Below are 26,886 nucleotides of genomic sequence, written 5' to 3'. Positions count from 1 at the left end.
AGGTGGGGGAAAAAATCAGTTTTGCAGTAATGTTTTAGTCATCTGCTTTCACTTCTCCCTCTCTGGTCGTGATTGAATCGTAGTCAAGGTTTTGTCAAGGGTGACCTGATGCTCTGTGAGAGACGCTGTCCTTGGTGCTGAGAACTGTGCTCGCGCACTGATGCGCGCGCACTCGCAGATTACGCCTGATATCACATAGCTGTCACGGTCGAATAGACTTCAAAAACATTTACGTTAATGCGAGGAAAATCTCAGGTCATCACCGTGTGATTGAACTGATTGGACAACGTTGATGTGTAAGTCACACAAGATCAGTACGATGGATGTATGTGTACATTTTTAGATTAAAAGCGAAAATTAGATTTCAAAAGATGTTTTTTTCATATTATGTATTTGGTTTTTATAATCTATTGTCCAGAATTTTCCTCAAACGGAGGCAACCAATATTTAAACTACACTGACAAACTGGTTTATTATGGAATCTTATCATTTATGCTTTCACATTAATCTGTTGGTGATTTAGATGTGTATCTATCGTTATATAGCTTCCTTTAATATGACACATTACAAGTTAATGTAATCCTGCTTGCGTATTTGTAATCAATCCATTTAGGGCAACCTGACAAATCCGTGTCTTTCTTGCACATTTATTATGATCATCGTTTGTTTTCCATTCACTTAAAACAAATAGGGATGCAAGATTTTCTCATAAAAATAATCAATGTGAGCTTGTCTCCATCTATCACCCGTAGATAGCTCCAGAACAGGCGCGTTCAAGTGCTATGGAGAAATTCGACGAGACCCCTGTTACCAAGGAAACAAGCATCTCCGGCTTGAGGTGCAAGTGTTTTTTTGTTTTTTTTTCCAGCAACTTACAATTATGAAAACGGCGTTTTATAAAATAAATCTAACAAATGAAGGCTTCTACTAAAAAGAGTGAGAAAAATGAAATAAAATCTAGAGATATAATATATATTCTAGTGTCACAGGAAAGAAATGCTTCGTTTTGATGTTGCATTTAGATTACCTCATTACTGGTGCCTGGCTAGGAGGACATCATTCATTATCACAGTTAGAAAAACTGCAACTTAAGTCAGACATGGATGGAATTTTGATTATAAAGATCTTGTTTGGGTACAGTAAGTTCCATCCTTGTACCTTCTGAAGGTTATTGTTTATCAAGTTTGCTGTTGGCACATCCAAGCACTGCCTGAGATATGACTCTGAAAACAATGATTCAATTCGTTTATATTCACAATCCAATGGATAGGATTTACAATGAGAAATTGGTTGTATGCACCAAAAATATAAATACCAAGCCTGCTACGTCACATTCACATAAAGCATATACTGTGCTTTGCACATTAGTCACACACCCACAAACACACGCAGAGGGGGATTAAGACATGACATCACTTCAGGCGCAAACAACAGCAGGGTATGGAAATACACCTCCAGCCTCTATTCAGGACAAGCCTGCTATTTTTTTTATTATCTGTTACTTACTTTCACTGCGAAATGAAGTTATGGGATCTGTGGACTCCCTATTAAAAAGAAGGGCAATCATTAGACAGCAATACACAGAGCACTGAAGTGTGGATCTCCGCAAGACAAGGGAACGTGAATAAGAGGAGATGGCAGCCGAACCACTGCTGAGATGCTTCAGGCTCTCAATAAATGATACCAGCAGAGTTAGTCTCAAACTGGCTCTCAGCTCCCAAAGTGTCAGTTTGGATCATGCAGTGCTGATGTAATGTATAATACATGCTGCACTGCTTGTTAGCGTGATTTCAGTTGAGGATAACTCTGATATGTATCTCCTACAGAAGCTTGAATGCAAACAATACAAAACATATGCAGATGCATTGGAGATAGAAGCTTTGCTTCAAGCACGTTTAGATTTTTTTAAATTGCAATTTCCTTCTGGGTTGACTCCTGGAAATTTTATGTTGAAACCAAGCTGTAATGTTTCAGCCATTTTTCATTTGCTTTATCAACTTTTTGGAACATGTGGTACTTTCCATACATAATTGAAATCATTTACCACACACAAAGAAAAAAAAAACCTATCCAAAATGTCTGTTTAATTATTCTCAACCATGCCTAATGAAGAGGCTTTTGCACATAATTATCCAGTACAACCAAAACAGACCTTGTAATGGTACTATTAGTGCAGAGGGAAATGGGATTTAGCTGAATGTTTTTATCTCCTCTGACAGACACATTCTGATATATCTAAAGGAGGTTACTTGGAATTAAACCGTGAAGTGTAAATGCTTTGCAGGGAAGGAAATACATTGCATGTGCATGCAACATTTAAAACCTTGTGCTTTTCTCTTCCACTCAGAATTTAGCAGAGCGTCAGGGCAGAGCCATTTGCAACACAATGGATGTTTTAATTCTGAAAAAAAAAGCATTCCTTTGTGTATTTTGTCTTGTGTGTATATGTACAGTATGTATGGATATATTATATTAGTTAAAAGTGTTGACAAAAGTAAGCAGGGTTGGCAGTTATTGTTTTTTAGAGATGCAAATTAGCATATGCTATATGCTTCATTTTGTTGTTGTTGCTGGAATCATGTTTTTTTTTTTTTTTGTACTGTCCTTATTTATGTAATAATTTAATTAATAAATAAATATTTTGAAAATGCCTGCAAGAAAATTGCGGAAGCAAGATTTATTGTGAAGCTTAATTAAAGAAAACTCATTTTCCCCAACACACTGATGTTTGATTCATGCTAGATGTATTAAAATCAGTGGTGTTGTGTACTCTAAGAGCAAGGAAATTGCAAAGCTGTGTGGCAGGAAAATAGCTCCACCTAATGGTATAATAGTAGACCTTCAAGAGGTTTTTGTCATCAGAGAAATTTGAAATGTTATCTGAAGTCTCAGGAGCACATATTTAGCTCATGGTTGAGTTTTCAATTTTATGAAAGTAATAATAATATTTTGTCCACATATTTTGACTATTGCTTTTTAATTTTAATTAATTTTATTGGTAACAAATAAGGTTTCATGATAACACTTAGTTAACTACATTAGTTAACATGAACTGCACTTATACAGCATTTATTAATCATTGTTACTGTTCATTTCAACATTTAATAATAGATTTTTAAATTAAAAAGTTGTTTGTCATTAGTTAATGTACTGTGTGTGAACTATCATGAACATTTTTTCTCAATTTTTTTAACTAACAATAAATTATGTAAAAAATATATTGCTTATATACACTGACAAAATTATAAACACAACACTTTCGTTTTTGCCCACAATTTTCATGAGCTGAACTCAAAGACTTTTTCTATGTACGCAAAAGGCCTATTTCTCTCAAATATTGTTCACAAATTTTTCTAAATCTGTGTTAGTGAGCACTTCTCCTTTGCCAAAATAATCCATCTACCTCATAGGTGTGGCATATCAAGATGCTGATTAGACAGCATGATTATTGCACAGGTGTGCCTTAGGCTGGCCACAATAAAAGGGTCAGAAAACCAGTCAGTATCTGGTGTGACCACCATTTGCCTCACTCAGTGCTCCTTTGCATAGAGTTGATCAGGTTGTTGATTGTGGCCTGTGGAATGTTGGTCCACTCCTCTTCAATGGCCGTGCGAAGTTGGTGGATATTAGCAGGAACGCTGTCGTTGTCATTGTGTACAGATCCTTGCAATATGGGGCCGTGCATTATCATGCTGCAACATGAATGGCACAACAATGGGCTTCAGGATCTCGTCACAGTATCTCTGTGCACTCAAAATGCCATCAATAAAATGCACCTGTGTTCATTGTCCATAACATACACCTGCCCATACCATAACCCCACCGCCACCATGGGCCACTCGATCTGGTCTCAGACGATCTTGGAGGTGAAGATGCTGGATGTGGAGGTCCTGGGCTGGTGTGGTTACACGTGGTCTGCGGTTGTGAGGCCGGTTGGATGTACAGCCCAATTCTCTGAAATGCCTTTGGAGACGGCTTATGGTAGAGAAATAACCATTCGATTCACGGGCAACAGCTCTGGTGGACATTCCTGCAGTCAGCATGCCAATTGCACGCTCCATCAAAACTTGCAATATCTGTGGCATTGTGCTGTGTGATAAAACTGCACATTTTTGAGTGGCCTTTTATTGTGGCCAGCCTAAGGCACACCTGTGCAATAATCATGCTGTCTAAAAGCATCTTGATATGCCACACCTGTGAGGTGGATGGATTATCTCGGCAATGGAGAAGTGCTCACTATCACAGATTTAGACTTTATTTAAGAGAAATGGGCCTTTTGTGTACATAGAAAAAGTCTTAGATCTTTGAGTTCAGCTAATGAAAAATGGGGGCAAAAACAAGTGTTGCGTTTATAATTTTGTTCAGTGTAGTTAACTGATGTTAACAAATGAGACATTAAATATTACCATTTTATTTTTTATTTTTACATTTTTTTACATTTTTTAAAAAAGTTTTTCTATTTCCTTTTGTAACAATTACAACAGAACGAAACAGTCATAAACTATATATTTTTTTCTTCTTGACAACGCATTAATTAAAAGGCATGTATGGTATGCACACTAAATTATCAAGTGCTAATGATAATTATCCAGACCACTGCGTCGTGCCAGAGGATCTAGAAGTGTGAGTGGGCATGTTGAATAAGTGAGATCAAAAACAAAAAGCTGCAGAGATGTATTTAATTTAGCTTAGGCCTATTGTTGGGATTTCTGCTGGTTATTTTAGGCATATCAGCATGAAGCTGGCGTGTTATCTGGGTTTGCACCTGGTCGGTCTCATGTCCATATTGGCCTTTTGCTCAGGATCGGGTCTCCAGTGCTCATTGTAAATGCTATAAAGGTGTTATCTGATTGCTATCCTTTCTGGTAAGTTTTTCCAACAGCTCTTTGATATTCTCCCTTAAGCAATGAATAAATCAAATGTGCGTTAGCAACCTCATTAATTAATGCCTCTTTACAGAATTACACCGCACTTTATTAAGAGAAGAGCTCAGTGACATGCAGACTGTTTGCACTTATAGTTGGAGAAAGAAATAGCCACAGCAGCAAAAAAGAGTATGGTGGTTCAATCAAAGACATGTAAGACTTTATTAGATCAATTCTATTAAATTTGCTGTTTTAGTTTTTTTTTTGGTTTGGTTTAATATTTTACTGTATTTTGCAATGACAATTATGTTTTCTGGTGTGGCTTAAGTGTCATTACTTTTGGGGACACTTATTGAATGAGGTCAACATTTTTGTCTGTAAAGGATTACATTTTTTATGCTTTCATTCTGTAATACCAGAGAATGAAAATTTGAGCACACAATAGTGTATGGGAAGACCCAGCTGAAGCTAATAGTCCTTACAGCAGTTCATTGTAAGATCAATTATTATAGTAGTAGCAGTTTGCACATTGCAAGACAACAAGCCAAATTCCCAAACATTATTATTTTTTATTATTAATGATACTAATAATAAATATAATACATATAATAATAATAAAAATGTATTATAATATATTACAGTACAACTTATATCTTGGAATGTTCACTGTCATGTTTAGTATCATGAACTGCAAACTACTATCTGACAGTTTTTTTTTGTTTTTGTTTTGTTTTTTAGTTATAGGCCTATATCAGTATGCTTGCAGTCTTGCAAATAAACATGTTTGCCCTTTAAATCCCCGCGCATGCGCTGTGAGCTTCTGTCACGCTGAAGCCGCTACATGCTTAGCTAGCTCCCATTGCACAGCAGCACTTCACACCTTTCTGTCACTCATGCCGTGATCTTGTGACAGCGAGACAGAAGAGTCGGTCAGTATCCTTTCTATAATTAAACATAAACCCATTAAACCTCACCAATGGATTGCACTTACACTGGGATCGTCACGGATATTAAGTTTTTCATCTGCGCAAACAGCTCAGCAGTGTAAAAGGTCGTGAGGTGTTCAAGATGGCGACTGTTTGAAGTTCGCACTCTCAGTACGGTAATACATTGTTTTTGAGGCGCCTTGTACATGTTTAATGCACCACATTAGGCTTAGAGTAAGTCGGGTTGTAGTTAAAATAGATGGCAAAAGCTGTCATGGACGTGAGGCAGAGTTAAAGCCCTCGCTTGATAGCAGTTTTGAATGCGCTGCTGTCACGTAGTACATTACATGGCGTTTACAATAACTGCTTTGCTTTTCTCATTGAGTTTAACGCTTACTGTGAGACTGAGGGAAACAGTTAAAGGACTTTAGATTAATATTAGGCGTAGTATTCATGAAGTCAAAAGTTCAATTGCCTTTATTTTGCATTCAGTCTTTATGGACACTCGCAGTTCAACTTTCTTCGCTGGAGAGTCTGAATCCAGCATGACAGGCTACATTTTATTTTTTTATAATGGCTGCGTCTCAACACCTAGTAAGCTGACTACCTAGACAGAATTTTTGGGCATCATAGACGAGTGAGTTGTTGAGATTACACCCTCACAAAATACTACTGGGATGGTATTAGATGGTTATACCATGGTGCTGAATGAATACCTTGTTCATGTACCATAGTATTTACTTGGTGCTACTTTAAAAAATAGACTACCCATGTCTATGCACAGACAGAAACAATGGTATTACCATGGCACATGTCCAAAAAATGTGATAAAAGATTACAAAAAAATTGTACTAACCCCAGACATTTGAAAGATTGTGTGCATGTATGTATGTATGTACAGGCATTAGACAAAATAATGTGAACACCCATTTAGGGCTGTCAAACGATTAGTCGCGATTAATCACATACAAAATAAAAGTTTGAGTTTGCCTAATATATTTCGGTGTACTATATGTAATTATGTATATATAAATACAAACACATGCATGTATATATTTGAGAAATATTTACAAGTATATGTATTTATTTATATTTTTATATCATTAATATTGTATATAAATAAAAATATTCTATACATGAATAACATATTTCTCTTAAATATATATATATATATATATATATATATATATATATATATTTGTGTGTATTAATATATACATATTAATTACACACAGTGCTCACACATATATTATGCAAACTCAAACCTTTATTTTGTATGCAATTAATCGCGATTAATCGTTTGACAGCCCTACACCCATTATTAATAGGGCTAATATACTTTGTGTAGTAGGCTACAGTAAAAATAAAATAAATAAATAAATAAATAAATAAATAAATATATATATATATATATATATATATATATATATATATATATATATATATATATATATATATATTGCAATTATCTTTATGTTTATATTCTGTAGTTTGTATATGAGTACAGTATAAGTGATTTTAAGCAGTGTTTAGTACAAGCCATGTGTGAAATGGGCGACTTGTCAGACAGCCAAAAAGGGCAAATCATCAGAGCCTGTTTAACAAGAGCATCTGTGATCTTAACCTCCCAGTTTTTGTGTCTTTATGATTATTACTGTGTACATAAAGCATGGCAAGACTTCATCAACTAAGTCAAACACTAAGAAGGATTGTGTCCAAACGACACAAAACAGCTGAAGCAAGGTGATAGCAAACCTCAATATTCTCCTTGAAGACCATGTTTCCACAAAAACTGACCACGGAAAACTTCACAAAGTCGACATAAATGAAAGATCTGCAACTGCTAAAATTTAATCTCAGACACCACTGCTAAAATGGGAAAGAGACGGTGTTAGGATCATAAAACCTGGACAGTTGGATCACCAAGATGAATTTCATCATCTGCCCATGTCATCTTAATCACCTGACTTCAGTATTATTGTGTTTTGCCATTTTTGTTTCTAGTTCATGCATAGACACCCCATGCTGACACCACAGGGCATCGGTTTATGCTGTGACAAAGGCATCAGCCCTGCCCACTGTCCTGTACAGCTATGGCCAAAGACCAGCCAAATGCGTTTGACCTCGTCCCTCTTCTGGGGTCCTCTGACCTGCACGAGCTGGAACAGGTCAAAAATCTGCTGCAGGAAACTCTCAGCGCAGGTTAGTCTTCTTTTGTGTTTACATCATTACTCAGGTGCATTGGTCAAATTGAGAAAATTGCTATCACTACACTTGTACAACTTCTGTTTGAATTTCACTGCTTTATATTTGTTATGTAGTCTGAATTTGTTGTCAGTGTCAATGGATACATTTAAGTTATGTATTAAAATGTTTTTTTTTTCTTTTTCATTTTGATCTAGATAAAGGGACCATGTTGCTGAATAGCCTTGTTGACTATTTCCTGGATACGAGCTCATCTCAAGCTTTGGACATCCTGTCTTCTGTCAGGGAGCCTCATGATAAGGTGAGAGAAAGTTACCATCTTCAGGTTTCTTCCGTATACACATTGATGAATAGTGTTTGATGTCATCGTGGATTACAGAATATCAGTGATTGATGAATAACTGCCTTATCTGGATTCATTTCTCTGTAGTATCTTCTAGATAAGATGAATGAATGCATGGGCAAGCAGAGCTGCCGTCTCTCCACAATCACCCTCCTTGGCCATGTTGTTCGCAAGCAGCCACCGTGGATCCACAAGATTGCACGCTTCCCTCTTCTTGCTTCATTGCTCAAATGCCTCAAGGTACCAAAATAAAAGCCAGTCAAGAGTGATGGGAGTTACAAATAGGATTTTGAGCAAGGAGAATGTCCTATAATGTCTTAATGTCCTGATGTCCTGGTTGTTCTGACTTGAGATATTTGAGAAATGGAAAACAACAGTAGAAAATGTCTTAAAGTCCCACTGAAATCAAAATTTAAGTTTTTTGTTTTTTTTTTAGCTTTTAGTATGAATATGTTAGCCTTAATGTTATGAATAAGCTGGTGTGTTCCAAAATAATTTAAAAAATCGCATTTAGGAGATATAAGCATTCAAAACTTAGTCTCTCATTTCCGCTAAAATGGATCACAGATTTTCTTGACATCACATCGCACTTCAGCTTCTCATCAAATCTTCTGTCCAATCAAATGCTCTCTAGAATCTGAAGTCCCGCCCCCCTCCTACATTATCAACAGACACTGAAGCTGTGGCTGAAATTGGTCATTTGTTCACACATTTATTAGTTTCTACATGGTGAATGGTACAAAGTGCACTATATAGAGAATAGGGAACGATTCAGACAGTGTAAATATGCTTTCCATTGATGTGAATGAAGTTCGTAATGGACCCATTTGAATTCTGCACAGAATGCTGTATTTTAAAGTGATATAGAGGAGAGTAGGAGGATAAATGGTTAGATATTAAAAGGAAACTGAGGTTTTACTGAGTTTAACGGCTCTGGCCGAGCTGTGATATAAACAAAACGCTATTGGCCATTTTAAAAAAGGGGCGGGGCTGTTCGATATATCGCCCTGTCTTCCTGTTTCAGTTGAAATTACGTCAACACGTTGAATAATGCTGCACATTCCAAGACACTTCAACGGGCCTTTTTAAGGGATATTTAACCCAAAGATGAAAACTGTACTTAATTCACCTTCATATTGTTAATTTCTCTTCTATACAAATATATACTGTATGTGTGCGTGTGCATCTATGTCTACATACACTACCGTTGTGTTCATAAGTTTATATTCTGCAAGATTATTTTTAAAAGTTTTTGAAAGAAGTCTCTTATGCTCACCAAAGCTGCATTTATTTATCAGTAAAAATGTTTTCTATTTAACGCATTTTAAAATGTAACTTATTCTTGTGATAAAGCTGTATTTTTAGCAACCATTACTCCGGTCTTCAGTGTCACATGATCCTTCAGAAATCATTCTAATAGGCTAATTTGGTGCTATCAATGCTGAAAACACTGCTGCTTAATATTTTTGTGGAAACCGTGAAACATTTTTTAAGGGCTCTTTGATGAATAGAAAGTTCAAAAGAACAGCATTGGTTTGAAATGGAAATATTTTGTAACATTAATGTTACAAATAGTCTTTACAGTCACTTTTGATCAATGTAAAGAGTCTTTGCTGAATAATATTATACATTTATTTAAAAAAATTACTATTTTTATATTGAGCCCAAACTTTGCAAAAGTACTGGTTGAATTTGGTAGTAGTTTTGGTAACATTTTTTTCATTTCTACTTCCAGACTGACTCAGATGTAGTAGTTCTAATAACAGGTGTGCTGGTGTTAATCACTCTACTACCCATGATTCCTCAAACCAACAAACAACTTCTGTGCGAGTACTTTGATATCTTTGGACGGCTTGCTGCATGGAACCAGCGTCACCCAGGTACTTTGGCATAAACATTGCAAACAAATTTGTCTTTTGTAATTTTTTTTTAGCTTCATATCTTGGAAGTGCTATGTTTAGATGGAGGAAACATAACTTGGATTCTATGGATGTGTCCTGTAGGTGCTCAGGGAGTGTTTGCAGTCCATCTACATGCCAGCGTGTATTCGCTTTTTCATCGTTTATACGGGATGTATCCTTGTAACTTTGTGTCATATTTACGTGCCCACTACAGTATGAAAGAAAATGTTGACACATTTGAGGAAGTGGTGAAGGTGAGCTTTATCTCTCGTGCCACACAGTTTTAAAGAAATTGTCACTTAATGTAAGTGCCAAAATTTATTATTACTATTCCAAATCCCATCCTATAATTTTCTACTGTTTTTCTCTCAGCCCATGTTAGAGCATGTACGGATACATCCTGAGCTCATCACTGGAACCAAAGACTACGAGGTTGATCCAATTAGGTATGTAAAATGAAATCTTATGCTTTTTTGTTCAGTCATAATGTGATTGTTCATACTTCACTGTTAATTTTGGTTTAGATGGAAGAGATTTGAGCCACATGATATTGTGATTGAATGTGCCAAAATTTCGCTGGATTCTAAGGAGGCATCATCTGAAGAGGGATACTCCTCTCTGTCGGATCACATACCACGGCGCCCTGTAGACCATAGCCGATCATGCTCAGAGCTCAGTATTCATGGTAAAAATGACATACAATGTGCATTGCGCTTTTCTGTTATTAATTCAGTGATGCCACTGTCGTGTGTAGTTCTTTGCTGTAAATCTTACTAAAGGAAAATTGGAAATTGTATAAAAAAGGAAGCATTTCTGCACACAGGCCTTCAACACAAATAAAAAGCAAAAAAAAAAATATATATATAAATATATAATATAAAAAAATTAAATCATAAGGTCCACCCCATCTTTTTTGATTAAAAAAAGAAGGGAAAAAATACAATTATCAAACAAATATAAACACCTGTGAGCCAAAATATTATGACCATCTACCTAATATGCTGTTGGTCCACCGTGTGCTGTCAGAACAGAGCGGACCCGCTGAGCCATGGATTCTACAAGACCCTTGAAGGTGTCCTGTTTTATCTGGCAGCAAGACATTAGCAGCAGATCCTTCAAGTCCTGTAAGTTGCGAGGTGGAGATGTAGTGGATTGGACTTTTTGGTCTAGCAAATCCCAAAGATGTTTAATCGGATTGTGATCTGGGGATTTTGGAGGCCAGGGCAACACCTTGAACTCTTTATCATGTTCCTCAAACCATTCCCTAGTCTCACATAGCCAGACCTTCAGACTGACGGCAGAAGGACTGGACTCTATCGCAGCTTTCATTGGCCAAGGACCGCCCAAGAGGACATTTGACTGACATGTAACGCAACCAATCAGTTTGTCATGTTTAGGAGCGTGTAAAATCAGTGTCCCTACAATAACAGACTGGCGTGCATCTAATAAATTATGAATTCAAGAACGTTGTGCAAGTTTACTGCAACAGTGGAGCCGCAAACTTCACATACTTTTGAAAATACAACACAACGGCGTTCTTCTTCCATGAGGGGGTTTGGCGTCACAGCATTTGTTTCCAGGTGGACCATTAAATAACGCGACACACACATTTCCCGGACATCTTTTAGAATTCAGCCAACTAGTTGACGACTGAAGTGTTTCCAGTTAAGTGTGCCATATGCATCGGATGTTCAGCCAATGGTCCGTGGTCGTGACGTCTAAGACTAACCATTCTTTAGCAATGTGTGCAGTGTGCATTATACTGCGGAAAGAGACCACTTACAGCATGGAACACTATTGCCATTAAGTGGTTTACCTAGTTTGCAAAGTTTAGGTAGGTGGCAAGTGTCAAATTTACGTCTACATAAATGGCCTGACCCAGGGTTTTCTAGCGGAATGTTGCCTAGAGCATCTCCACTTGCTTGTTATCGATCCACAGTGCATCCTGGTGCCATCACTTCCCCACGTACACAGCCATCCATGGGATGCAAAAGAAAACTGGACTGATAAAACCAGGCTACCTTTTCCTGCTTTACTTGCTTCATGGTCCAGTTTCGACGCTCACATGACTATTGAAGGAGCTTTCAACAGTTCTCTGGGATCATCATGTACACTCTGACCAGTCTGCGGCTATGCAGCAGGGTGGATATACTTTGTGTTGTGACACATTCCTCCCATAACCATCATTAAAATTTTCTGTGAATTGTGCCACAGTAGACCTTCAGTTGGTTCGGACCAGACGTGATAGCCATTGTTGTATGGATAAGTCTTGGATGCCCAACACCTGTTGCTGGTTTGTGGTTTGTCCCTCCTTGGACAATGTGGATAAGTTCTCACCACTGCTGACCAGGAGCCACACACAAGCCTTGCTGTTTCAGAGATACTTTGACCCATTCCTATGGCCATAACAATTTGGCCCTTGTCCAAGTGGTTAGATCTTTATTTCTGCCCATTTCTCCTGCATCCAGCACGTTAATTGCGAGAAACAATTGTTCGCTTACCATCTAATCAACCTAGTCCTTGACATGTGACCTTGTTAGGAGATTCACATTTTTCACTTCACCTGTGAGTGGTCATAATGTTTTGGACCATCAATGTGTTTGTGTGTATATACATACGTAAACTAAACTATAATACAAACTCTAACAACTCCATTCTTCATCTTTAAAGGAGATTAAAAACTATTTATTACAATGTATTTGGCTTTATAAAGGCTTTGACATTTGTGTATATTGTGGATTTAATAATGAATACAATTTTCACATTTTTCCTGTTAGAATACAGATTTTGAAACTTTCCTATTTTTTTCTTAACAGAAATCACATCTGTCACACCAATGGCTGCTGTTCGTCAGTCTCTTTCTCTGTCACTACCTTATCTCACTGTAACCCAAGACTCAGGTTCCAGCGCACAGGCCCCCAACCATCAAGTAAGCATCCTCTAATAAAAAATTGTTACCATGGTGTAGAAAACGATTTCGTACAAGGTAGGAAAATATGAGCAATATTTTATATCACCTTATGAGTATATACGAGTATTGAGTATATGAGTATTATAGTTGTTAAACCGAATACTAGCCTATCTAATGTACAGTAAAACAAAAAAGTTCTCAGGCATAATAAAGACAAGTAAACAGTCAGTTAAAATAAAAACAAAAAATGTAAATACAAGCAATATGCCAAATAAATGCAATAGAAAAAAAAAGATACAAATTGAAGTGTGCTGCAAGTTATTTAGGTAGATTGCGGCTGTTTCACAGAAGTAAGAAATACTACAGAAATTGTCAAATGTAAAAAAAAATAATAATAATTTTCCATTGTCTTCACTGTATGTATGAATTAAATATACTGTTTGCTGATTCTTATTAAAGCTACTAAAGTTATTCAGTCATGAGCAGTGAGTAATTTTTCTCTTTTTCTTTTGTTGTTTGATTAAAATTAAGGACACACAGGTATATTAGGCTGCTGTCACTTTAAGACCTAATGCACAGATTTGATGTATTGATATACATCCAGTTATAATTTGTATATGATATGTATTGATATACATCCAATTTTTTTTTTTAGATTTATGTTTTGCCATTTTTGCCTTTATTATGACAGGACAGTAAATTGACAGGAAGCAAAGTTGGGGAGAGAGAGGGGGACATTGACCAGGAAAGGTCCACGGGCCGGGACTCGAACTCGTGACCCCCGAAGCACAATTGCGCTATATGTCTGCGCACTGCCCAAGAGGCTATTAGCGTTGACTACTTCTTTTTCAATTGTCCCCGTTCACTTAAAACAGCTGACTGTTTTTATGTAAATACTCTGCAAGGAGAGCATTTTGATACCGCTAATAAATAGTAATCCAAATCCAAAAGAAAAAAACTCTAAATATAGATTTGCAATTATATGATTCGTTAATGCTTTAATTTATATTTGATCCATCAACAGAGTGAAGACCTGAATTCCTCAGGGACGAAGGAGGAGATGTGGAGCCCTTCCTCAATGTGTGGGATGACCACACCTCCCAGCTCTAGAGGAATGTCCCCCACCACAGTTTCTGACGTCTTACATAGTGCCTCCCACCTCTCAGGACGGATCCCCAGCACTCCAGGTCAGCCAAATGCATTCTGATCTATTAAAGCAGAATGGTTCTGTTTGTTTGGCGCCTCGGATGGCTTCAGGGGTTATTTTTGTTACAGGGGATGGAAAATGGACCCTATCTCCCTCCACGCCTTCAGGGTCATCTCCTCTCACATCACTTTCAGAGGACATGGGGCAGCCTGCCCAAAATACCAGCAGTACTCAGGCTAAGGTACATTGACGTATAAAGCATTTGCCTTGTTATTTATTAAACTCATTCAGAGAAATGTTCCATGTGCATGTTTTCATGAAAATGCTTTTCTGTCTAAAACAGGTGATTCAGACGTGCAAAGAACTGAAAAAAGTCACACCCAGAAGTATTAATAACAATGGTGAGAATATTCACTGAGATTTATACATTCTCATTTCATTTAAGTAAGTGACACAATGATTAATATGCTTTGCTTTTGCTACTTTTAGGAGGTGTAGTTGATGCCAAGACTCCAGTGCCATTGGCACAGCTCTCTGACATTGTCAAAAGGACAGACGGGGAAAGAGAGGATGGTGAGAGAGTGGTGATATCATGCAGAACAATGCGTGCCTCAGCTTTTCAAGTGTTTTCCACCATCCCTTCCTTTTTCACCAACATCTTACATTTTCTTTCTAGATACCATCAATGAGGAGATTTTGAGTCTGACACAAACAAGATTGGACTTCGGAATGAGGCCAGGCATAGATTGCTCATTTTCCGGCTCCTTGGACACCCTTCTCTCATCTCACCCCAGCCATGAGCAGAATTTGGTGTCCACACCAGACAGGGTTGAATGTTCTACAAAAGGAGGAGAACAGCAACCTCCCTGGTCCCTCTGGCCTGCTTTCACCCCCATCGAGAATGGGAGGAGCAGTAAATTTTCTCTGTCTGATCTGACGAAGGAGTCCATGCCTTATGAGCCACTCTTTGACCTTGCCCTGCCTAAGGTAGCATCTCTGTTTTTGGAGAGGAAGACCGCAGAGGCCTTTCAAAGGGCTGGAGGAGAAAAGGAGGACCGAGAGGAGCTGGAGGGGGAGGATCTTTCTGCCACCTCCCCTCTGGAGGTGTTGGACCGTGTTATTCAGCAGGGTCATGACACTCATGAGAAAGTGCTGAAGAGGTATGCTTCTATTCTTCTGACTTCTAAAAGTATATTAGAGGAAATGTGTTGGAACGATGTCCGTTTGCTCTCTTACAGAACTCTGTCCTCTCAAAGTCAATCAGCAGACCAACACTCTGGAGGTAAACAACATAGCAATAAAGGAAAAGGTATTTAGTAATTTTACTAATTTTATAGGCTCTCCGTGCTCAAGATGACTGTGTCCTCCAGCTTTTCTCCTACAACCTGTCCTGTGTTTGTTTCCATTTTCCTGCCACTTTCCTTTAAATACATTTTTTCCTGTAAGATTGTTCTACTGTCTTATACAGCACTCAGTGTAAATGAGTACACCCCCTTTGAAAAGTAACATTTTAAACAATATCTCAATTAACACAAAAACAATTTCCAAAATGTTGACAAGACTAAGTTTTACATATCATCCGTTTAACTTATAATATGAAAGTAAGGTTAATAATATAACTTAGAGAACAAAATGTTCAGTTTTACTCAAATTAGGGGGATGCAAAAATGAGTACACCCCACTGAAAGTCTCTGGAGGAAAGCTAAATTTTAGACTAAAAATGTCTAATTTAACAAGAATTCAACCACAGGTGAGTCTAATTATTCATTACACAGGTGTCCAGCAGAGAGTTGTCTATAAAAGGGTGTTAAAACCCCTTCCCATTTCATGCTGTCAGCAATGGCACCACATGGAAGAGAAATGTCACAAGACCTGAGAAAGAAAATAATTTCTTTACACCAGAAAGGTGAAGGCTACGAGAAGCCAGCAAAGCTTTACTTATCAGTCAGAACACTATAGCAAAAGTGGTACAAAATGTTTAAAAAGATGGAACTGCAACCATCGCAGAGACGTCAGGTCGCCCATGGAAGTTAACAACTCGACAGGAGCGTCTTCTGATGAGAAGGATTGAAGAAAATTGGCATGCAAGTTCACTGCAGTTATCTAAAGAAGTAGAAAATCAAACTGGGGTGACTATTTCCCATGACACAACACGGTGTACACTGCAGAGGAATGGCATGCATGGGTGCCGTCCACCAAAGAAGCCTCTCCTAAAGCCCAGGCACAAAAAAGCCCACCTACTGTTTGCCAGGGCCCATGCTGACAAAGATGAAGACTACTGGGACTATACTCTGGAGTGACAAGACCAAGGTAAATGTTTTTGGAACTGATGGCTTCAAAACTGAATGACGTCACAAAGGTGAGGAATGCAAAGAAAAATGCATGGTGCCTACAGTGAAATATGGTGGTGGCAGTGTCCTTATGTGGGGCTGCATGAATGCTGCTGGAGTCGGGGAGCTGCATTTCATTGATGGCATCATGAATTCACAGATGTACTGCTCTATACTGAAAGAAGATGCTACCATCACTCCGTGCTCTTGGTCGTCATGCACTTTTCCAACATGACAATGATCCTAAACACATTTCAGAAGAAGAACAGGGTAAAAGTGATTCAGTGGCCAAGTATGTCTCCTGATCTGAACACAATCAAACACCTCTGGGGAATTCTGAAGAGAAAAGGAGAGCATTACTCTCCATCCAGCATCTAGTCTCTAAAAGAGGACATTCTTGAAGAATGGAAAAAGATAAATGTTGCCAACTTGTTCATTCCATGCCTAGAAGACTTAGTGTTGTCATTTAAAAATCATGGAGGCCATACAAAGTACTAGATGTAGTAGTTTTTGTTGTGGGGTGTACTCATTTTTGCATCTCTCTAATTTGAGTAAAACTAAAAATGTATAATCTAAGTTATATTATTAACCTTACTTTCATGTTATGTTAAACATTTGTTATATTAAACTTAGTCTTGTCAACATTTTGGAAATTGTTTTTGTTCATTGAGATATTGTTTAAAATATTACTCTTCAAAGGGGGTGTACTCATTTATGCTGAGCACTATGTAGTTCACTATCAAATCCTCAGAAACAGCTCTGTGATGGTCCTGATCAGCTATAATCTGAATTCCAGTAGATTCTAAGTAAAGCTGTGTGATTAGATTAAAATAAAAAATTTGATAGATATATATACTTACGGAGCCCCTAAAGGGACCTTTGCAAAAAAAAAAAAAGAAAAAAAAGAGAGTTTTGCGTGCTCACAAGAAACTTTCAAATGCTCATGAGAAACGTATGTCGTGCACACGCGTTACAATTTCCGGTTTGTGTACACTATAACCTATTTAATTTCTGCGTCACTGCCTATGAAGAAAGTCAGAGTATGGATGCACATGAGCTAATAAAGATCCTGAAAATTAAAGAGAAAATGAGAGTGGATGCACATGCAGTAATACAGCTGTATTTGCTCAAAATCTGGCTTTCTTAGACCAGATCGTCTAGGATGAATCCATTATTCGTTTTAATTAAACATGTGCTTTATATCTAAAGTCCTTTATGTCAATGGCTCTGCTCGCAATAAGCGCTGTTAGAATTGAATAAAGAAAATAAGGATTTCACTGTCACCTGTAAGGATATAAATATGGCCTACTGCCCTAACGAAATACAAAGTTTCATCATTTCTACTGTACCAATGTTTTTTCATGAACCATTAAACGTGGCATTATGAGAATTCACACTGAGCCCATTTCTCAGCGCGATTCTTGGATGCCACAGAGTTAAATAAGTTAAAATGGACATAAGTCCTTGAAAAATTACGCACTTCCCTAACGAAAGCCACATTTTGAGCACTTTTTACTGTCACAGCCTTATTTATTTTTTTAACTTGGCAAAAAGAACAATGCACACATATCGCGGCCGTCACAGAGAATGCTTTAAAGCAGATATAAGGCCGTGATATAAACTGCCCTAACTGCCCTTCCATAAGTTTCTCGTGCGCACACACGAGGGGGACCTTTTTTTGCAAAGGTCCCTTTAGGGGCTCCGTGTATACTGCAGATCAATCAAAAAGTTATAACAAAACCAATGTCAGTTTTTCAATATCGTGCAGCCCTAATGCTATTTATTTATTTATTTATTTATTTATTTATTTATTTTTTTAACATTTGAACTACTGCACTTTGCTGTTGCTTTTGAATTGACTGCAATTTATTTTCACAGGTCCTGTGTCTGCAGCATCCGATGAGCTGGGGATGTTGCGCAGTCAGCTGCTATTGCTACATAACCAGCTGCTGTATGAGAGACATAAGAGAGAGCAACACGCACTTCGTAACCGCCGTCTGTTTGGCCGTATCGTTAACACTACTGCTCTGGAAGAGCAAAACAACTCCATGGTAATAAATAAAACTGGAAAGATTGCCCAGGCCTGTGCAAAATTTTACATTCTTTGCATACTTATTAAATAATTATCACATTTTACCAAATTTATTCTGAGAAATTCTGTAACTGTTTCTCTATAATCAGTGCAGAAGTGTTCAGGTCTTGGCATAACTGGTGACATTACAATGAGAGCAAATATCTGTGATTTTCCAGTGGTGCGGTTTTTATATATGTGTGTGTGTGTGTGTGTGTGTTGCAGAAAACTCAACTCAAACTTCAGGAAATTGAGATCAAGACTGTGCAGGTAAGCCTTCAGGAGGAGCAGCGGCGCTCCAGACGGGTACAGGAAGACAGAGAGGCTCTTGTGAGCCAATTGCAGACTCAAATCCAGCAGCTACAGAAGGAGCGGAATGACTACTACTCAAAGATGCAGGAGCTAAAGGTTATCATAAGGCTATAGGACATGAATAAATATATGGTTACTCCTATTCACTCACAATACAGCAACAAAAATTGCCCATGTTTGTCATTTTCTTGCTGGAATGTAGAAGAGAGTGTGTGACATCTGTGTTAAAAGCTAATTGTTTTATGTGGCATCATTTACAGAGTGATTTGCAGGAGAATCAGAAGAAGGTTGGAGAAATGGAGGCAGAGCTGCAGAAAGCCAATAACAAAGTGTGTAATATGGGACACATGCTCAGCCAGCTGTCCATCAAGGTTAGACATGTTTGTGACAAAAATACTGGATATAAAAACACTATCTATTACAATGCAAGTATATTTTAAAAGCAAATTTTAGATGTTGCCCCTAGTTATTGATGATTTGATTTTGATTTGTGTTCCTGATTTATCCAACCTTAGCTGAACAATAGTGAAAACATGGAGCAGCAGATGGCTTTCCTGAACAAGCAGCTGCTGCTTTTGGGTGAAGCCAACAAGTTATTTGCGGAGGAAATCGACCGCTTGGGGCCTGAGGCTAGCAAGGTATTCATAATTATTAACTATTGATGACTTAAATCACATCATTGCTTAAATCCAGCAGATTAGTTTGCCAGATGTGACTATTTTTTTTTATCCAGCAAGTTATTCAGCAATCCATGAAATAGTGGCTAATGTGATCAGTTGTTCTATTGATATCAATACATTAGAGCTTTAAACCACTGAACTTGAAAATGACTTTGGTCTGCTCAGTTCAACTCAGACTTGATTTTTTTATTTTTTGACTGTTAGGAGCTGAATATGCTGCAGGCATCTTCACTGCGTGAGGTTGAGCGTTTGAGGCAGAGCTCTCTCCAGCAGAGTCAAAGACTTGAGGCCACCCAACAGCGCATCACAGACCTGGAGAACCAACTCACCAAGAAAGAGCAAGTCATCCGAGAGCAAAAGAAACTGCTGGAAAATGTCAAAAGCCAAGCCATGTATGTGATTGTAGTCCTGTTGAAAAAGTGTTGTTTAATTTCTTTTCGCTCAAAATTCTAATCAGAGTTTGAATCTGAATCTTATTTCTATGCCCAAACACAGGGTTTTACATATTTTATTATAATATTAATATAGTGTATTATATTATCACAGGTACGGTGAACATTTTAGGACTTCCTCACATTTCAGTCATACAACGAAAAGGCGTCATGCCTCAGACTAAAAGGCTTAAGTCGGCGGACAAAACGGCATCGCGCCTCAGACTGAAAGGCTTCAGGCCTCAGGAAAAACAACGTCAGGTGTCAGGTCTCGTACAATTAGGCATCGAACGAAACAGCCTCAGACCAAAAGGCATCGGATGAAACAGACTCAGATAAAAGGCATTGGACAAAATGGCCTCAGACATTCACTAGTGAATTTGTATTATTCACTAATTTTATTTGCATGTATAAAAAGTTAGCTAAATAACACATTGCAAACTATCATGAATGCATACAAAAATTGACCATGGTTAAAAGTGTGTTAACTGATTTTTTTTTTTTTTTTGTCGGATTGATAGACTACTATAACAATAATTTATAACAATAATTTTACTACAAATACCATAAACTATATTGTAACAAAACAATGGTTAATTTGTGGTTACCATGGTTAACTACAATAACCATGTTTTTTGTTTTATTTGTAGTAAACCCATGGTTAATTTTTATGAGAGGTGAAAAATCTTTCAAGCTATTTGACTGCGTTGTTATAAGCACAGCTGCTTTGTGTACAGAGGTTACCAAGGAAATGGCTTTATTTCTGCTGTTCCAGTACCTACTGTCAGAGAGTTGATTAGGCAAGGCAATTTTATTTATTAAGCACATTTCATACACAATGGTAATTCAAAGTGTTTTACATAAAAAGGAAACAAATACATAAGAATAAAAATGGAATGCATAAAAAATAAAATAACAATAAAAACAGAATATTACTATCTGGATGGAAGAGTCACATTTTACATTTTCATTCAGCCCGTTGCTGTTTTTCTGCAGACCAATGTGAAAATCGGCATGTTCTTTTCTGCATAGAACCTAACCAGTGTAATATTTAATTAAAGCTTGCACACACGCCTTACATCAATTTGGGAATAGTAACAGTTAAATATTAAAAAAAGGGAGAAAGAAAAAGACATCTGAAGGACTGCATTATAATGGGATAAAAGACAATAGGAACCTGATGCCTTTTTAGTCTGATGCCTTTTGGTCAGAGGCTGATTCGTTTGATGCCTAATTGTACGCCTAATGCCTAATTAAATATTACACTGGTTAGGTTCTATGCAGAAAAGAACATGCCGATTTTCAGACCTGACACCTGATGTTTTTTTCCTGAGACCTGAAGCCTGTCAGTCTGAGGCGCGATGCCGTTTTGTCCGATGACTGAAGTCTTTTAGTCTGAGGCATGACGCCTTTTCGTTGTATGACTGAAATGTGAGGAAGTCCTAAAATGTACATAGTACTCAGGGGTTACCAAACTTTTTATCAGCCAAACCCCTTTGATCTAAAAATATTTTCTTATTTCAATAATTTAACACATTCACATGTTCACTGACATGTAGGAAAATAAACTTGATTTATTTTTAGTCAATGTTTTATATTGATTTGTATTTTTTTTTTAAAATGTAATTTTTATGATTTTTAAATTTCATCAGCTCATGAACCCCCTCTAATGTTTGCTAATGATGAATTTATGATGGGTCTTATAAACTAGTGATCTGCAGAATATGGATCATCAGGTTCTATTCATTAGGACTGGGGCAATACATAATTTCTTGATACAACGATTCTGGATCAATTCTGATATTTTCCAAATGCATTGCGATTCTCTCTCACATCAATTATGAGCTTGGTTTTTAACACCAGATAACACTACATGTTAAAACTACTCATTCATAAAGTTTGAGAAGGTTGAAGCAAATTACAAGGGTGTTCGCAGTGGACTGCGTTTACATTAATCTCGTTATAAAAGCATTCTGAGATGATGTGCAAGTATATTTAACCACTTACATGACTCTGCTGAAAGCAGGAGCGCACTCCAGCAGTCTTCTTCGTGAGCATTGGAGTGTATGGTTAAAAACTAGCCTAGAGCACCATCTGCTGTTAAAAAGTAAGCTCAGAATCGATTTGAGAGAGAATCGTGATGCATTCTGAAAATATCAGAATCGATTCAGAATCATTGTATCGCGAATCAAGAATCGATGTATTGTCCCAGCTCTACTGTTCATCTCTTCAACCAATTCTTACTGTAAGATTTGCTAATTTAATCCTTGTCTGCATTGTTTTGTTTTTTCATGTAGGGAACAGCTGCAGGCTTCAGAAAACCGGTATTTGGCCCAGAAGCACATCACTCAGGCATTACAATCTGAGCTGCTTGAACTTTATAGCCAGATAGAGCTCAAGAACCTGAACACTAATGCACCAGCAGAGCCCACTTCTGAGCCCAGCAGTCCCACCAACCAGAGGTGAGTTCCATATTCTTGTCATGCACAGATGTTCTCCTCCACATACTGATTTACAAATGCAAACAATGTGTTTTGTAATGTATTTTAGACTTTTCAGGACATAAAAAGTAAGATGTTGGTTTGCTGAACTTTATTGAAGAATTATATTTCTATTTGTGTTTCAGGCCAAATGGCAACAGTACAGGCCCATCTGCTCCATCTCCATCAGCCGACCCAATGAAAAGAGAGGAAGGCACGCACATGTGTGTCAATGGTGAAATATCTGCCGGGTCTCCACAAACACCCACAGCATTCATTAATGGCAGCCAGGAAGAAGATCTTTCCGCCCTTACCCGTTCATTTCCTGCCCTCCCCTGTGACTCCCCACTGGCAGTTGGCTCTTACCCCAGTACTGGAAGCTTTTTGGGTAAGAGAGCCAGAGAGATGTTTCGCAATAAGAGCGAGAGCCACTATGAGGGCGAGCCGTCTGCCTTCACCTGCCTTTCCAAGGATTTTAAGGTTCAGCCAATCACAAATCCCAAAGAGAGCATGGAGCTTGAAGGGGCTACTGAGCAGGCTGACCTGCAGCCCATGGACAGACCTCGGGCGTATAATATTCAGCGGCGGAGGCAGCAGGATCTGCGGATCATGGACTACAACGAGACCCTCCATGAGCATTGATTGTATATACTGCTGACATGATTGTCCGCAGTTAGAAGAGGATCATTTTGAACCCAGTATTAGAATGCAACGCTCTTTTTGTTAGAGTGGTTTGCAATGTTTTAGTTCATTTTAAAAGCTCTTGTACTATGAAATGGCCAAAAAAAAAAAAAAAAAAAAAAAAAAAAATTGTCGATTGGCAGTTGCCATGTAGTCACCACAGTGGCAAGAGAACATCTTGTCTTCAAACAAAAAGGTTCATTAATCTCCTGTCTAATATGAATTCATTGTAATTCAGTATATTTTTGTTTTGTTTTTATAATTGGCATTCAGTAAGCGACCGTGGTGATTATATTGCATGGTGGCTGGATGTTATTTGGGCCTCTGTACTGTATTTTCCAGCAAATGTATTGACTTAATCACTGTATTTGCTCTTGTAATAGTACTTTTCGGTTTCCAATACTCCTAGATTGGTCCACGCAAAATGCCCCTTTTAGTCACTGCCAGATGAGCATTGTTAATTTCTGCTGATGTGACTCAGAAATTGCACAATACAGAGTGTGATCACTGCAAACAGAGCACTGTAAATAGATCATGCCTCTGACAAAACAAACAATCAGTCTGATAAAAATGTGAAAAACTAAAAAGCTATGTGGCGTAAGTGAAGTAGAATAAGAAATCGCATTTCATTGCTGAGGCAAGTCGTGTATATGCCATAGCAGTGCTTTGTGTGCTTCGCCTATAGAGAATAAGCAAGTCTTGTGTTGTATTTCTAGTAATAGATTTTATTTTTATGCATTAATGTTCTCCACTGGGATTGTAGCGCCCAGTCACCAGTGCAATACTTCTTAGCTAACACTTCATGCCAGCTCGAAGGTATGAGTGATGATGGGAAAAATAAACAGATTTAGATTGCTGCTTTGCAGGACCGTCAGAGCCTTATAGAACACAGGCCAGGCTGCTGTAGGTGCATTTGTCCAGTCGAGACCTATTGAGAAATGAAAATATCTTTGTGGTCTGAGATGTGTCAGATGGGTGAATGTTCTTGTGTTAATAGCGTACAGAACACGGCCACTGCAATATTTCGACACACTAAACTTTGAAAGGAAGCTGCTTGCTGTAAGCCAGAAGGCTTATATCCCTTTATTTTTTTTTATTTATTTTTTTTTTTTCATTTCTGTTTTACGCAGGTCAGACCCCATCTGCAACAAAAAGTAGCAGCTGGCTGAAGTAAAAGCACTTCTTTTTTTAATTCAGGCCCTCTTAAGATTGCTGAATCCTAGAAGAGCAATATACTTGTCTCTTTCTAAAAAAAAAACCTTGCCCCTGGGCTTTGTTTTCAGTGCAAGATATAATAGGAATATGTGAAGTGCTGTTTCAAATAAAATAAAATAAAATGCTGGCTTTGGTCTGCCAGCTGGGGAAATGGCTCAAGAGAGTTTACAGTGAGAATTGAAATCTATGGAAAATCACTGCTGTTTTTCTTTGTTCAAACTGTTATCACGGTTTGCCATGAGTGTGATCTTACAGCTTGTGCTTTGTTTCCGTCACTCGGACTTTACGTTCTGTTTTTATACCAAAAGCCCTCTCAAACATTTTGTTGTTTCACAAAATGCCTTACTGAAAAAGTAGGAAACCTGTCCGTCACCTGAAGTCGTTTGTCAAAAGTTATCTGAACTATGGTACAATCAGACGGTGATTGGTGTAATGGGTAACCAGGGACTCTATTTTGAATTTGAGAAAACAGATTTGTGTTCCTCACTTGCTATGATCAACAAAAAATAAAATATATATGTTTTGCATATTTTTGTCATAGTCATCTATTTTAAAATAGTAATTGTGTATAATACTTTGTGTGAAAACTCACAGCAAAAACATGCATAAGTATTGAAAAAGTGTTTTATCTCCTTGTATTTCCTGGTGGCTTCCAGGCTGGTTTTCCAGCATGCCAGCCACCAGCCCCTTGTTTATATCTGCTCAGGTTCTTTTTGATGTCTTTATTAAGGTCTGCAACCATCTCCACATTCTTTGCCACTGTTTGTTGAGATGTTTCTGTAGCTGTTGGAGTGGGACGTTGAGCTCCTCCTCTACTGTAGGTGGTGAGGAGGTCTAGAGCCAATGGAATCACGCTAACAATCCCACCATAGAAATTCCTTGCTTCATCACAGCTCAGCCGGTTGATCTCATTGTGTGGGTAGCTGTGAAAGAAAAAAAGTAATGAATGGTGATGCATTGTGGCTATTCTTCATATTAAGACGACTCTTGAGCTTCTTGATTTCAATCTATGAAAAGAAAAGGATTTGCATCCATATCCTGGATCTAAACTTGAAGCTTTAATTTAGATATCACATTAATTATATTAAATTAAATGGTGTAATTTCCCTGTCACTTAACTGTGCCCTTAGCTGACTGATGTTGCTGTTAGGGCCGAGGATATCCCTGCAAGTATCCAGGCCCTCACAGGAAGTGTTTTGGCTGGACAGTGAGGACTCGAGATGTTTTAAAACGCCTCCAAGATCAGAAATAATTTCCAAAAAGAGTGAAAAGATGCATCTGTCTGTGGAATTGCTGCAGTGGTGAGTCATGTACCTTTGGACCTACAGAGGAATATCATCATTTACTGAAAATGTCAAATTCATATTATGCTGGGCTCAGTAAGATTATATTTTTAAATTATTTTTATTCAGCAAGGATGCATTAAATTGATCAAAAGTGAAAGTAAAGACTTTAAAAAAAAAAAAAAATCATTTTCAAACAAATGCTATTCTATTAATCTGAGAATCCTGTAAGTTACAAAATGCACCAGTTTCCACAAAATATTGATCAGCACAGCTGTAGCTTCCAACATTAATAATAAAAAGAAGTTTCCTGAGCACAAAATTAGAATATTAGAATGAGTTCTGAAGTATCATGTGACACTAAAGACTGGACTATTGACTGATTAAATATTCAGCTTTACTATCATAGAAATGCATATAAAATATATTTAAACAGAAAACAGTTTATATATATATATATATATATATATATATATATATATATATATATATATATATATATATATATATATATATATATATATATATATAATTTCAAAGAATGCATCATAACCTGTGCGACGGTGGAGACAGGCTCAGTTTTGTCCCTGGCATGCTCCCTCGAGCGCTCAAGAGCGGTTATAAATATAAATTGCTGTTGTTTAAAACGTTTATACTTCTCCTCAGTGGAAAGTAACTGCTCTCTGACGTCAGCCATCTCAGTACTTGACCTGTTTAAAATGGATACAGTAATGTTAGAGTGCAGAATAAGAACAGTACTGTTTAGAGAGAGATTGTTGTTAACCCAATAGCAGTGTAAAGTTAGAGACATACAGCTTGAAAACCCACGTTTGCAGTACTGAGATGTTTGGATTTGAGAAGAAAAAAGTAGTATTTTATTATAATAATAAAAAAAAAGGTAAACAGAGATGGTATTCATCATAATAAATAACATATTCATATGAACTAGAACTTACCTGAATTAGTAGTACGTATTGTAGAGGCATATCAAACATCTGTAACGTTACATTGTTTCTGTTGCATTGACTTTGCACTGCTTAGCAACAAGAGTAGGATACTCGTGCGCCCTCTGGTGGTGGTGATTGGCTGACCAAGTTACCAATGG

At 37.6% G+C, this 26,886-nt stretch overlaps 2 protein-coding genes across 6 annotated transcripts; one reads left to right on the top strand and one right to left on the bottom strand.

Moving 5' to 3' along the window:
• The first annotated feature begins 5,682 nt into the window (after window positions 1–5,682).
• On the top strand, window positions 5,683–25,019 carry tsc1a (TSC complex subunit 1a). 5 transcript variants are annotated; one of them, XM_067406303.1, is made up of 22 exons: window positions 5,683–5,794; window positions 7,796–7,993; window positions 8,194–8,297; window positions 8,427–8,579; window positions 10,075–10,219; window positions 10,343–10,494; window positions 10,613–10,686; window positions 10,765–10,925; window positions 13,057–13,169; window positions 14,176–14,338; window positions 14,427–14,539; window positions 14,642–14,699; window positions 14,788–14,871; window positions 14,975–15,458; window positions 15,537–15,580; window positions 18,507–18,679; window positions 18,925–19,107; window positions 19,272–19,382; window positions 19,527–19,649; window positions 19,896–20,083; window positions 22,420–22,584; window positions 22,749–25,019. In XM_067406303.1, exons 2-22 carry the CDS (start codon window positions 7,885–7,887, stop codon window positions 23,242–23,244), a joined length of 3,396 nt encoding a protein of 1,131 aa, XP_067262404.1. In that variant the 5' UTR covers window positions 5,683–5,794; window positions 7,796–7,884; the 3' UTR covers window positions 23,245–25,019. The 5 variants fall into 5 exon arrangements, with proteins under 5 accessions (XP_067262404.1, XP_067262400.1, XP_067262402.1 ...); XM_067406299.1 differs by having other exon boundaries at window positions 15,537–15,607; XM_067406301.1 differs by lacking the exon at window positions 5,683–5,794 and adding an exon at window positions 5,812–5,962 and having other exon boundaries at window positions 15,537–15,607.
• Window positions 25,020–25,123: 104 nt separating this feature from the next.
• spaca9 (sperm acrosome associated 9) lies at window positions 25,124–26,864 on the bottom strand. Its single transcript, XM_067408449.1, has 4 exons — window positions 26,738–26,864; window positions 26,335–26,491; window positions 25,618–25,820; window positions 25,124–25,421 (listed from the first exon to the last, which is right to left on the bottom strand). Exons 2-4 carry the CDS (start codon window positions 26,476–26,478, stop codon window positions 25,124–25,126), a joined length of 645 nt encoding a protein of 214 aa, XP_067264550.1. The 5' UTR covers window positions 26,479–26,491; window positions 26,738–26,864.
• Between the last annotated feature and the right edge of the window lie 22 nt (window positions 26,865–26,886).

Source organism: Chanodichthys erythropterus, chromosome 13, assembly GCF_024489055.1.
Source record: "Chanodichthys erythropterus isolate Z2021 chromosome 13, ASM2448905v1, whole genome shotgun sequence".
Taxonomy (NCBI): Eukaryota; Metazoa; Chordata; class Actinopteri; order Cypriniformes; family Xenocyprididae; genus Chanodichthys; species Chanodichthys erythropterus.
This window is presented reverse-complemented; position numbering and strand designations above follow the sequence as displayed.